This window comes from Heterodontus francisci, chromosome 30 (genome assembly GCF_036365525.1).
Source record: "Heterodontus francisci isolate sHetFra1 chromosome 30, sHetFra1.hap1, whole genome shotgun sequence".
NCBI lineage: Eukaryota > Metazoa > Chordata > Chondrichthyes > Heterodontiformes > Heterodontidae > Heterodontus > Heterodontus francisci.
Window position 1 is genome coordinate 15,056,008 of NC_090400.1, and position 11,790 is coordinate 15,067,797.

The 11,790-nt window shown below is 43.5% G+C and overlaps 1 protein-coding gene across 9 annotated transcripts in view; it reads left to right on the top strand.

Moving 5' to 3' along the window:
• LOC137346590 (NADPH--cytochrome P450 reductase-like) overlaps window positions 1-9,980 on the top strand; it is a 105,219-nt gene extending 95,239 nt beyond the window's left edge. For all 9 annotated transcript variants that reach the window (XM_068010109.1, XM_068010112.1, XM_068010114.1 and 6 more), the window contains one exon: window positions 5,075-9,980. In XM_068010109.1, the coding sequence (XP_067866210.1) occupies window positions 5,075-5,219 (145 nt within the window). In that variant the 3' untranslated portion in view covers window positions 5,220-9,980. The remainder of the gene's footprint in view (window positions 1-5,074) is intronic.
• The last annotated feature ends 1,810 nt before the right edge of the window (window positions 9,981-11,790 follow it).

The window sequence follows — 11,790 nt, forward strand, 5'->3', positions numbered from 1 at the left end:
GGAAGTCAGTCTAAAATCAGCATAACATTGTAATGCTCTACCAAACACTTACTAATATTTTAATTCCACCGATGATACTGACCACAGCTACCGGGCATGTTCTGGTTCCTTGCTGAATCACCGTGACCGGAATTTTACGCCACTCCAACGAGCAGGATAGTGGCTGGGGGTGGCGTAAATGGAGCAGCTGGCACTGGGAGGCCTTCCCAACTCGCTCCTGCCTCTGCTGCCACTTTACTCAGGGTGGCGGCGGTGAAAAACAGCCCGCCCGCCCCAGGCCAATCCAGGCCCTTAAGTAGCCACTTAAGGCATCTTACAAGCATCGTGGGGTGGCCCACATGGTCGGGCACACTGTGCCTGATGGAGGGCCATCCCCGCTACCCAACCACCCCCAAGACCAAACACACCCACCTTCCCCCCCCCACCCCCCCCCCCCCCCCCAAATCGAGCACCTTTGCATCGCCGGAGCCTGACTGATTACCCTCGACGAGGCAACCAAAACTTACCTTCCTTCCCGGCTCCCAGGCATCTTGTCTTCATGCTGGGCTGCAGTCCCATCAGCGGCCACTGCTTAAGGTGGCGCTGTTGGGACTAAGAGCTGCCAGCCCACTGATTGGTCGGCAGCTCTATTAGGCAGGACTTCCTACCTCAAGCAGGTGGAAGACCCACCTCACACCAGTCGAAGCCCGGGGACCCGAAAAATACGGGTTGGAGCCCCAGGTGAGTCGGATGCGGGTTCGCCAACCTTCCGCCTAAGGTAAAGTTCCGGCCCACGACAGTAAATGTTAATGGGCTTTTTGACCTTGGAGAGCATCACATTGAAGTCTGATTGTGTCTTCAGCTGACATCCAGAAAGTGTCACAGAATAGTAATCAGCAAGAGGAATTCTCACTGCCTCATCTCTTTACCATCTAAACCCATGCTTCTAAAGTTAGTTGCAGCGCCCCACTTGTCACTCTGGTTGAGACCAGCTTACACAGAACAGCCCAATAACAAACATTTTGGGATCTCAGCATCTCCCTTTGGTGGTTCCCCACTCCTTCCTTTGTTTTTTTCTTTGCCTGTTGCAGGGAGATAGAAAGACAAATCTTTACCCTGTCTTGCTCACTCTTAGGTACAGGACAGTGGGCTGAGTATCTCCTACCCCTGTTTTCATGCACACCCTCTTTGGTGACTTTTGTCATCACATCTTAACAGCCTGGCTGAGATTAGGAATTCACCAACTGGGGGATGTTGCCTTTCATGTATGCTGTGGGTAACTGGCAACAGTGTTTATCCTGAAACCTTTGCGTGAGCTTGACTAGTGAAGAGAGGCACTGGCTGCATGTCAGTTGTGTTGACAGGGGACAGGTTTAGTCACCTCAGAATATAAAGGTTTCGAAGTAGGAATCAGACTCTGCTCCTAACAATCCTCGCCCAAAAAAAACCCACTCTGCCTGAGTTTCCTTTCCAGCTCCCTGTTTGTAACCTTGTGTAAATGTTTCATTTATTGGCCTGAATTTTGGGATCAGTAGCAAATGCATCCATTACACTTACAATTGCCCACAGACTTTTCATGGGCTTTTGAGTGGCAACTTATGGTCATCAGGTGTCTGAACAGCATGGAACCTCTCCAGGGAATCTGTGACCTTTGTGAAAACAGCAAGTCTCTTCAACCAATCAGATTGAAGAATCCTTACTGAAATATGCAGAGTCCAATTTTAACTCTGTGCGATTGGGAGGGTTTTGAACGAGTTAAAATCTCACCATTAGCATCTACATCAGGAAGTGTATATTTAGAATATTTAATTTAATGTAAAATCATGTACAGAACGCAAAATAAGAGGCAATAAAGAAAGTAAAAACAAATTTTATCTTTTTAAAATCTCCAACAATAATTAAAATCTGAAGGAATGAGATTCCACAATTCTAAAAGTTAATTTTCAGTGCCAGAGAGGTTGCTAGTAATTAAGACTTATCACAACGTTAAATTTTAACTAGAACACTTGAATGGACAAGTCCTAACTTTTTCTGGCATGTCATAGAGTCGTACAGCATAGAAACAGGCCCTTCGGCCCACCACGTCCATGCCGACCATAATGCCCATCTATACTAATCCCACCTGCCTGCATTAATTCCATATCCCTCTATGCCTTGCTCATTCAAGTACCTGTCCAGGTGCCTCTTAAATGTTGCTACTGTTCCTGCCTCCACCACCTCCTGTGGCAGCTCATTCCAGATACCCACTATTTGTGTGAAAAATTTACCCCTTTGATCCCCTTTAAACCTCCTCCCTCTCACCTTAAATCTATGCCCTCTAGTTTTAGTCACCCCTCCCATGGGAAACAGACTCTGGCTATCTACCCTATCTATGCCTCTCATAATTTTTTGTACCTCTATCATGTCCCCTCTCAGCCTCCTTCACTCCAGGGAAAACAGACCCAGCCTATCCAATCTCTCTTTATAACTCAAGCCCTCCAAACCAGGCAGCATCCTTGTGAATCTTTTCTGCACCCTCTCTAGCTTAATCACATCTTTCCTGTGGTGTGGCGACCAGAACTGCACACAGTACTCCAAATGCGGCCTAAACAACGTTATGTACAACTGTAACATGACGTCCCAACTCTTGTACTCAGTGCCTCGGCCGATGAAGGCAAGCATCTTCACCACCCTGTCTACCTGTGTTGCCACTTTCAGGGAACTATGTACTTTCACCCCAAGGTCTCTCTGCTCAACAACACTCCCCAGGGACCTGCCATTCACTGTATATGTCCTGCCCTGGTTTAACTTCCCAAAATGCATCACTTCACACTTGTCTGCATTAAGTTCCATTTGCCACTCCCTTGCCTACTTTCCCAGTTTATCTATATCCTGTTGTAACCTTAGACATCCTTCTTCACTGTCCACAATACCACCAATTTTGGTGTCATCTGCAAACTTACTAATCATGTCCCCTACATTCATATCCAAGTTATTAATATATATGACAGACAACAGAGGGCCCAGCAGTGATCCCTGCTGCACACCACTGGTCACCGGCCTCCAATCTGAAAAACAACCCTCCACTACCACCCTCTGCCTCCTATCACCAAGCCAATTTTGTATCCAATTGGCTAGCTCACCCTGATCTCATGTGTTCGAACCTTCCGGACCAGCCTAACATGTGGGACCTTGTCAAAGGCCTTGCTAAAGTCCATGTAGACAACGTCCACCCACCTGCCCTCGTCAATCCTCTTGGTCACCTCCTCGAAAAACTCAATCAAATTCGTGAGACATGATTTCCCACGCACAAAGCCATGCTGACTATCCCTAATCAGACCTTGCCTTTCCAAATGCATATAAATTCTGTGTCTCAGAATCCCTTCCAATAGCTTTCCGAACACTGATGTAAGGCTCACCGGCCTGTAGTTCCCTGGCTTATCCTTGCTGCCCTTCTTAAATAAAGGCACAACATTAGCTATCCTCCAGTCTTCCAGTACCTCGCCCGGGGCTAACGATGATACAAAAATCTCTGCCACGGCCCCAGCAGTCTCCTTCCGTGCTTCCCATAGCATCCTAGGATATACCTGGTCAGGCCCTGCGGATTTATCCACCTTAATGCGCTTCAAAACCTCCAACACCACCTCCTTTGTAATGTTGATATGCTCCAGGATATCAGTGTTCCCTCCCTTGAACTCACTAGCTTCCATGACCTTCTCGTCTGTATTTACTGTGGAGAAGTATTCATTTAAGACCTCGCCCATTTCCTGTGGCTCCACACATAGATTACCACACTGATCCTTAAGGGGACCTACTCTCTCCCTAGCTACCCTTTTACTCTTAATACACTTATAGAATCTTTTAGGATTCTCCTTTATCTTATCTGCCAGGGAAATCTCATGGCCCCTTTTCGCCCTCCTAATTTCCTTCTTAAGTGTAGTCTTACATCCCCTATACTCCTTGAGGGACTCGCTCAATCCCAGCTGCCTATACCTGACATATGCCTCCTTCTTGTCCTGAACAGACCCTCAATATCCCTAGTCAACCAAGGTTCCCTAAACTTGCCAGCCTTGCCCTTCAATCTAATGGGAACATGCCGGCCCTGAACTCTTCCTATCTCGCTTTTAAAAGCATCCCACTTGCCAGACGTCACTTTACCTGTAAACAGCCTCTCCCATTCAACTTTTGAGAGTTCCTGTCTGATGCCATCGAAATTAGCCTTCCCCAATTTAGGACTTCAACTTGAGTCCTATCCTTTTCCATAACAATCTTGAAGCTAATAGAGTAATGGTCACTGGTCCCAAAGTGCTCCCCCACTGACATCAACCACCTGCCCAGCCTCATTTCCTAAGAGGAGGTCGTGTGTAGCCCCTTCTCTAGTAGGGCCATCCACATACTGCTTCAGAAAACTATCCTGGACACACTTAACAAATGTTTACTGGGTAAGTACTGAAAATTCATGCTTTGCATGTTTTTCAAAGACAAGTCTATTGTCAAGATGCCAGACCACCAAAATTGGTGGAGGAGTAGGGCAAATCGAATAACAGGTTGCTGATTACCACGTTTAACTGCACAAGTATGGATGCTAGAAGTTGCTGTCGTATATACACAGTTAATGGTAATGAGCTGGAGCTCACAGCCTTCGAGGGTGGTGGAAGCGGGGGCAATCAGTGATTTCAAAAGGAAATTGGATGGGCACTTGAGGGAAATAAACTTGCAGGGCTGTGGGGATAGACTGGGGGAATGGGACTGACTGGATTGCTCTATGGATCAATGGGTTGAATGGCCACCTTCTTGCCATAATGATTATAATTACTGAGCGCTGACAACTTCACCGTTATTTTTAATGCAAAGTTCGAGCTGTTAGGAAGTGCAGGGAAGTTCACCCTGGTGTCCTGAACAGTAGTTATTGCTCAACCAATATCACTTAAACAGATTGTCTGGTCATTCACATTGCTGATTGTGGGCCCTTGCTATGTGCAAATTAGCTGCCATGTTTCCTACAACTCAACAGTAGCTACATTTCAAAAATAATAGTCAGTTGGCTGTAACGTGCTTTGGGAATTCCTGAGGTAATGAAAGGAGCTATATAAAGACAAACCTTTCTATTTTTCAGTGATGCAAAGAATATGGCAAGAGACGTCCAGAACATGTTCTACGAAATTGCCGCTGAACTTGGCGAATTGACACATACGCAGGCTGTTGATTATGTCAAGAAACTGATGACAAAAGGCCGTTACTCTTCTGACGTCTGGAGTTGAAATGGAAATGAGGGGAGCAGTAAGCTTCCAGTAATGCATTCTGCATGAACGAATTATCAGAGGTTCCCAGCTGGTGACCTCCACCAGTCAAAGCAAGAGATCTGTAAAGTTAGACAGTGAGGCAATGATTCTTTTTATTTAAAAATTCTAAAATATCCTAGAAACTGTATGTGGGAAATAACTTTGTGCTTTACTCAATATTGTATTCCATCAGAATTGATACTAATATTTTACACTAGAGACTTTCCATTGCTGTCTCTTAAAAGTTACTCAGAATTACAAATCCCCTGTTCTTTAACTGACTTAAGTATTTATAAGGCAAAAGTCTGTAAATTGAACAGTAGCAAAGTTTGCGACAAGCAAGTGCAATATACGATCCAAAATTTAAACTCGAGCCTCTGTATCAGGGAGTGTAAATCCAGTCACCTGATGGGACATATTAGCAGAAGGACAGATTGGCTGTTAGCAATCTTTAATTTGTTAGTCCACACTGCCAGGCTAAGCTGTTGCAAGGTGAATAAGGGGGATATTGTAATGCTGTAGTGTTTTGGGAGTGGAGGTTGTCCATTCGGCAGAATGGCACCGAAACAGACCTCTAGCTTTGTTTTCAGAGAGTACCTTAGTCCCAAGTCTGCATTCTTGGGTTAAAAGAAAATAAATCATAAATCAAAAATGTTGAAGATACATAGCGACATCTGAAATTTGGTGTTTCAGGTGTAGACACATTTGCGCCTGACTCCTTTCTCACCACAGATGCTGACTGATCTGTGTATTTTCAGAATTTTCTATTTTAAATTTCCTTGTTATATTGCAACTTAACTTGTGCCATGCACATAATTCGTCACTGTTGAGCACATCAAGAGGCAATAACCTAAAAGTTTGTAAGTAGTTTTCATTACACTGTGGAGCCTTTCCAGAGACTGTTTTTAATAATTGAAACCGAAAGCATTTTTAAATCGCCTTTTCTCACATGTTCTGCAACTGAGAGACAAGGTAGGTGACCTACCATTGGGTCTCTGCCAATGCTGTTTGTGAGCCAACCATTGGGAGATTCTGAGACAGTGGCCCTGGATAACTCGCTCTAACTTTCTCTTGTGTTTTTATCTTTGTTCTCGCTCTGGGTAGTGTCTATCCATTGTGCAGCCCTTTCTCTGACTCCGAACTTGCAGCACCAGCACGCTACACCACAACCTTTCCTGTTTGTTTAGTCTCTCTAAAATGGTGAGTTGTTGGCTTTAAGAGAATTTTTAGCTTTTAGTTTGATGCATAACACCCATTAGAGTCTCATTAGATCCTAAAGGGAAGAAGTCCTTGTTAATGATTGTGATTTGGAACCTTGCAAAAATGAAGACTGCTGGTGTTCAAAGCTGATAAATGAACTTAATAGTATTGCTAGCTTAGGCAATGGATGAAATCATTGGGACGTGTGAAAGGATACTGTGAACTCTGAATGTATCCAGTGGCTCAGTCAGTGAGCATCAGTCAATGTTCCCGTAATTTAAATATGAATCATTTGTCATCAGTGTATAACTACTCAGTTAGGGATTTTTATGACCAAAAATTATGAAAACAATGTTTTTGCCTCATACTGCAATACAGGATCTTTCATCATCTTCAGAGAAAGAAACACTTTCTGATCATTTTAGTATTGGTGGGGTTGTTTGCAATTTGACAGTGTAAGCCTGCCCTCACAGGCACTTCAACCAATATTCCCTCTAACTTTCGTTTGCTGCGTGTGCCCGGCTTGTTGCACTGCACAGTCCCTTTAAGATTCACGCATTGGCTGACTTTGATTAATAGTAGGTGCAGTTTTTCCATAAGTATTTGACCACCTTAAATCTAAGATGGCTATCTCTTTGTAGAAAGAAATGACAAAAAGAGAGTGCTACTTTACAGATTGTGGGTTCTGCCTATCTCCGGGCAACAAATACTAAACTTTACAGTTTTAATTTAGTGAAGGAAATGGTCAGATTTTCCAAAAGCATAAAGAAATCTTAATGCAGTCAGTCTCTGACCAGTGTAAGTGTGAAAATGGCAGCTGAACAGGCCCAGGAGCAAAAGTGGCAGCTGAATTCTGTGGTGTTCATTTCTTGATAGTTTCATTGGGTTGTCTTCATTTTGAGCAAATTGAATCTGCAAATGAAGCATGTTTCATCATTGTCTGAAATAATTGGATATAGTCAGCTAAACAGTATTTCATTAGACATGGCCTAGTAAAAGCAAAATTATATTCATCAGTTACCATATACAGAACAGAACCAGATGAAGCTATGCCCCCATACTTTGAAGGGAATGTGCTTCTTGGTAGCTGTTCAACAAAAACTCTTCTCCATAAGAGTTGACAATGTAGCAAAATGCATAAGGGGCTGGAAATCAGCAGCACTCCTAGGTTAATAATTGGTGCCGACTCTTTCTCCTTGGAGTCTACTTTGAAAAGTTAAATCGGTATTCAGAAATCAAGTATTTTTTTAAAAGAATAAAAAGGACCAAAAAGAAAACCAAGCAACCAAGTTGCAGAAGTAAAATGCTGCAGATGTTGGAAATCTGAAGAACAGAAAATGCTGGAAATACTCAGCAGGTCAGGCAGCATTTGTGGAGAGAGAAACAGTTAATGTTTCAGGTCTGTGACCTTCCATCCAAACTGAAGAAAGGTCACAGACCTGAAACGTTAACTCCATTTCTCTTTCCACAGATGCTGCCAGACCAGCCAAGTTACAGAGACTAATACAAGATATGAATGTATTGGAAGGGGTAAACCCACTTGATATGGGCACATTAGGAGGGGATAACTCCAGACACTGGGAGTGAAAGGGAGGAAACAATGCCTCCTGCCACTAATTGTGAAAAGGTTGGTCTGAGTACAGGTTGGGAAAGCCTATGGTAGTTGTGCTGACTGTTTTGCTAAAATGATCCAGCAGGAGGACTTCCACCTTAATGCACTCACTGTAAAACTAGCAATGGTTTCTGACTGGAGTGTGATGCATTCAGCAGCATTAAGACCCAAACTACACCTGTGTTTTGATTGCTTAGTGAGGTGTAGGCTGTAGATAACCAGCTGCTCTTGTGTTGAATTTTAATACAATTCATATATTTTTGTAAACTTTTGTATTTGAGTTGGTTGTATTAGTTTCTCTGCCCAAGTTGAAAAACATGAATTTGGATGATCCCGCAAGTGCCCACTCGTGGAGTGTCACAGCGTGTGGGTCATTGGTTTACTTTAGGGCTGTCCCAACAGGACCACATGAGCCTGCCAGCCAGGCAGTTTAAGGATGTCCAAACTGGGCTATGTGTATCCTGGTAATTCAGCCCTGGCAGCTCTGTTCTTTTGTGCATGTCCTTCTTGTCTGTTGGTTTGTCCTGTTTTAAGTTTGTGGACCCAGTGGCTTGGAAAGGGCCGTTCAAACTCTTGCTTTCATGGTAGATAAATCTCAAATCAACACCGGAGATCCATCTCCAGTTTGAGATTTTTGCAGATGAATGGGAGCTGGGAGGTCAACTTCATACATCACCCATGAGGCTCTAGTTTTTAGTGTGACCCAGTGTACACTCCTGGTTAACAGTCATGATTGCCTCTCCTCAAGTAAAAACAGAAAATGCTAGAAAAACTCAGCAGGTCAGGCAGCATCTGTGGAGAAAGAGAAACAGTTAACATTTCAGCTCACTGACCTTTTCACAGAACTTCTTAACCTTCACATTACTGAGTTCTTGACTTCATCTGTATGATGACAGGGTGGGGAGGGATTTGGAGTGGCAATCAGGCCCTCCTTTGTGGGTGAAGGAAAAGCTGAATGAAAGTCATCCCAGACCTCATGATCCAGGTTAAAGGAGTGTTGGCACAAGGGCCCTATTAGCCACAGTTGATTATGCCTAGGGAGAACAGGGCTGCACGGTTACAACAAAAACAAGTTAAACTTTTAAAAATGAGGTAGTTAACTGAGGCTGTAAGTTCTTCACCTCTTTAAATCAGGTTACTGAAGTCAGTGTACAGAGCACTTCATACAGTGCCTTGCCTTTTTGCAAATACCGTGTATGCAGATGACCCTGATTTGCCCCCTTTTCCTTGTGAAAAGGCCAGGGTTAGAAGCTCAGTTGATTTATGTGCTGCAATGCAGCGCAATGCATATCTTAAATTTAAAGGTGCCAACTTGACTGTGTAAGTGTCTGATACATGTGGCATTGCCATTCATTCTGGATCCTTCTGTTGCCAATTTGAAACAGCCGTATTACCAATGGAACACTCTTGGGAAAGATGCACGAGTGTATGGGTTGGGCTGCGGCTTGTTTCTTCTTGATCTCTAAGTTTTTAGTTATTATTCAATTGTGGATGCAACTTGACTGTTAATGGTGTGCTGCCAGTTGGGAATATGTATACATGTTGTCAAATGCACTGTTGTCTCAGTAGCCCCATATGTAATGCGGAATTCTGATGTTTGTTTGATTTCAAACTCATTAATTTTTCTCTAGAAAGTTGCTTATTGATGTATAAATCATCAATATTTTTTAATGACTTTAATATTGCAACGTGGTATAAAAGTAGATTTTTGGGGGTTGTTCATACTATACAGGTTACTACATCTCTCAAACATTCTAATCTGTTTCATAGAATGAATACAGTTCTATGTGCTCTCTATCTCATCCCCCAGATTAATTTTCACTCGCCCTGCTCTGGTTCCTAATAGTCCTACAATATTTTGTTCAATGTCTGTAGATCTATCATGTAATTTGTCTCCAAAAACATTAAAATAATTACCAAACTCCTAACTTTCTTGCTTGTTCATCCAGGGTTCTGGCACTTCACTGGCTGCTCCTGGCATTGTGCATCTATAGTCAGCCTGTGAGGACAGCATCAGCTTGTAATGTCTACCATACTGTGCAACCCTGGCTCGTAAACGAAGAACCACCGCTTGGCAGTTACCAGAGGTTCTGAAACCTGTGAAATTACATCAGGAAAAGTCAGTGTGTTCTGAAAAGCATGAGGATGTAACATATTATGGATGAGCTGACTCCCAGATTCCATTATTTTATTAGTACTTTTGTGCTTGCCCAGGCATGTACTCCAGTTCTATATTAATATGGAAAATATTTAATTTTTATGAAAATACAGGTTTCTATTTAGAACTGAGCATTAATTAAATTGTTAAATCAAAGTCAGAAGTCACTATATTCAGCTAAGAATTACTTGAGGAATCTGGATAAAAAAGATTGGTCCTAAGTCTTGTAACTCTGCTGAAACTAAAGGCATTGGCAAAATGGCTTTGCACGGTGGAATTTAAATTGCATGAATTCAGCAATTATTTTTGTAAACATTATTTGGGAACCACTGAGGCCCAGCTAAACATTACTTGCAGCTATTCTAGGTCACCTCCTACTTGAGGGAGGGAAATTGTGCTAGGCCAATCAGGAGTGATGCCAGAAAGCACCTCTTTACACAAGTGGTGGAAATCTAGAACTCTTTCTTTCTCCCACCCACTGCGCCTCCCCCCACCCCCATGCCTGCCCCATCCCAACCCAAAAACCTCCTAAAAATCTATTGGGACTAGGTCAATTAATAATTTCCAAACTGAGATTGATGGGGACCATTCCCTTCTCACAGTCTGGGGCCCCAAACACTCCTTCAAAGTGAAACAGCAATTTACGTACTGCTTTCAATGTGGTATATTGTGTTCGCTGCTCCCACTCGAGAGACTTGAGCACGAAAATGTAGACTGACGCTGCAGTGCTGCAGTCTGAGGTGTTTTCCTTTGGATGAGATGTTAATCTGAGGCCCAACCCTGCCCTCAGGTGGTTGTAAAAGATTCTGCAGCACTCTTTCAAAGAAGAGCAGGAGAGTTTAGAGAGATACAGCACTGAAACAGGCCCTTCAGCCCACTGAGTCTGTGCCGCCCATCAACCACCCATTTATACTAACCCTATACTAATTCCATATACCACATCCCCACCTGTCCCTATATTTCCCTACCACCTACCTATACTAGGGGCAATTTATAATGGCCAATTTACCTATCAACCTGCAAGTCTTTGGCATGTGGGAGGAAACCGGAGCACCCCGAGGAAACCCACGCAGACAGAGGGAGAACTTGCAAACTCCACACAGGCAGTACCCAGAATTGAACCCGGGTCGCTGGAGCTGTGAGGCTGTGGTGCTAACCACTGTGCCGCCCAGTTCTGTTTTCTTTCTGGTGTCCTGACAATGTTTATTCCTCAATCAACATCACTTATATAGATTATCAGGTCATTATCACATTCCTATTTGTGGGAGCTTGCTGTGTGCTAATTGACTGCTGCATTTTCCTACATCACAACAATGCTTCAAAAGTACTTCATTGGCTGTGAAGCACTTTGGTATGTCATGAAAGGCACCATATAAATGCAAGTCTTTCTTCACAATCTGGTCCCCTCTACATTGGAGAGACCAAATGCTGGTTGGTTGATTTGCTTTGCCGAACACTTCCATTCAGTCTGGAATCATGACACTGAGCTTCTGGTTGCCTGACACTAATTCTTTGCGGGACTCCCACTCTGACATCTGCCTCCTACATTATTCCATTGGAGCTCTGGAAACAGTACCTAA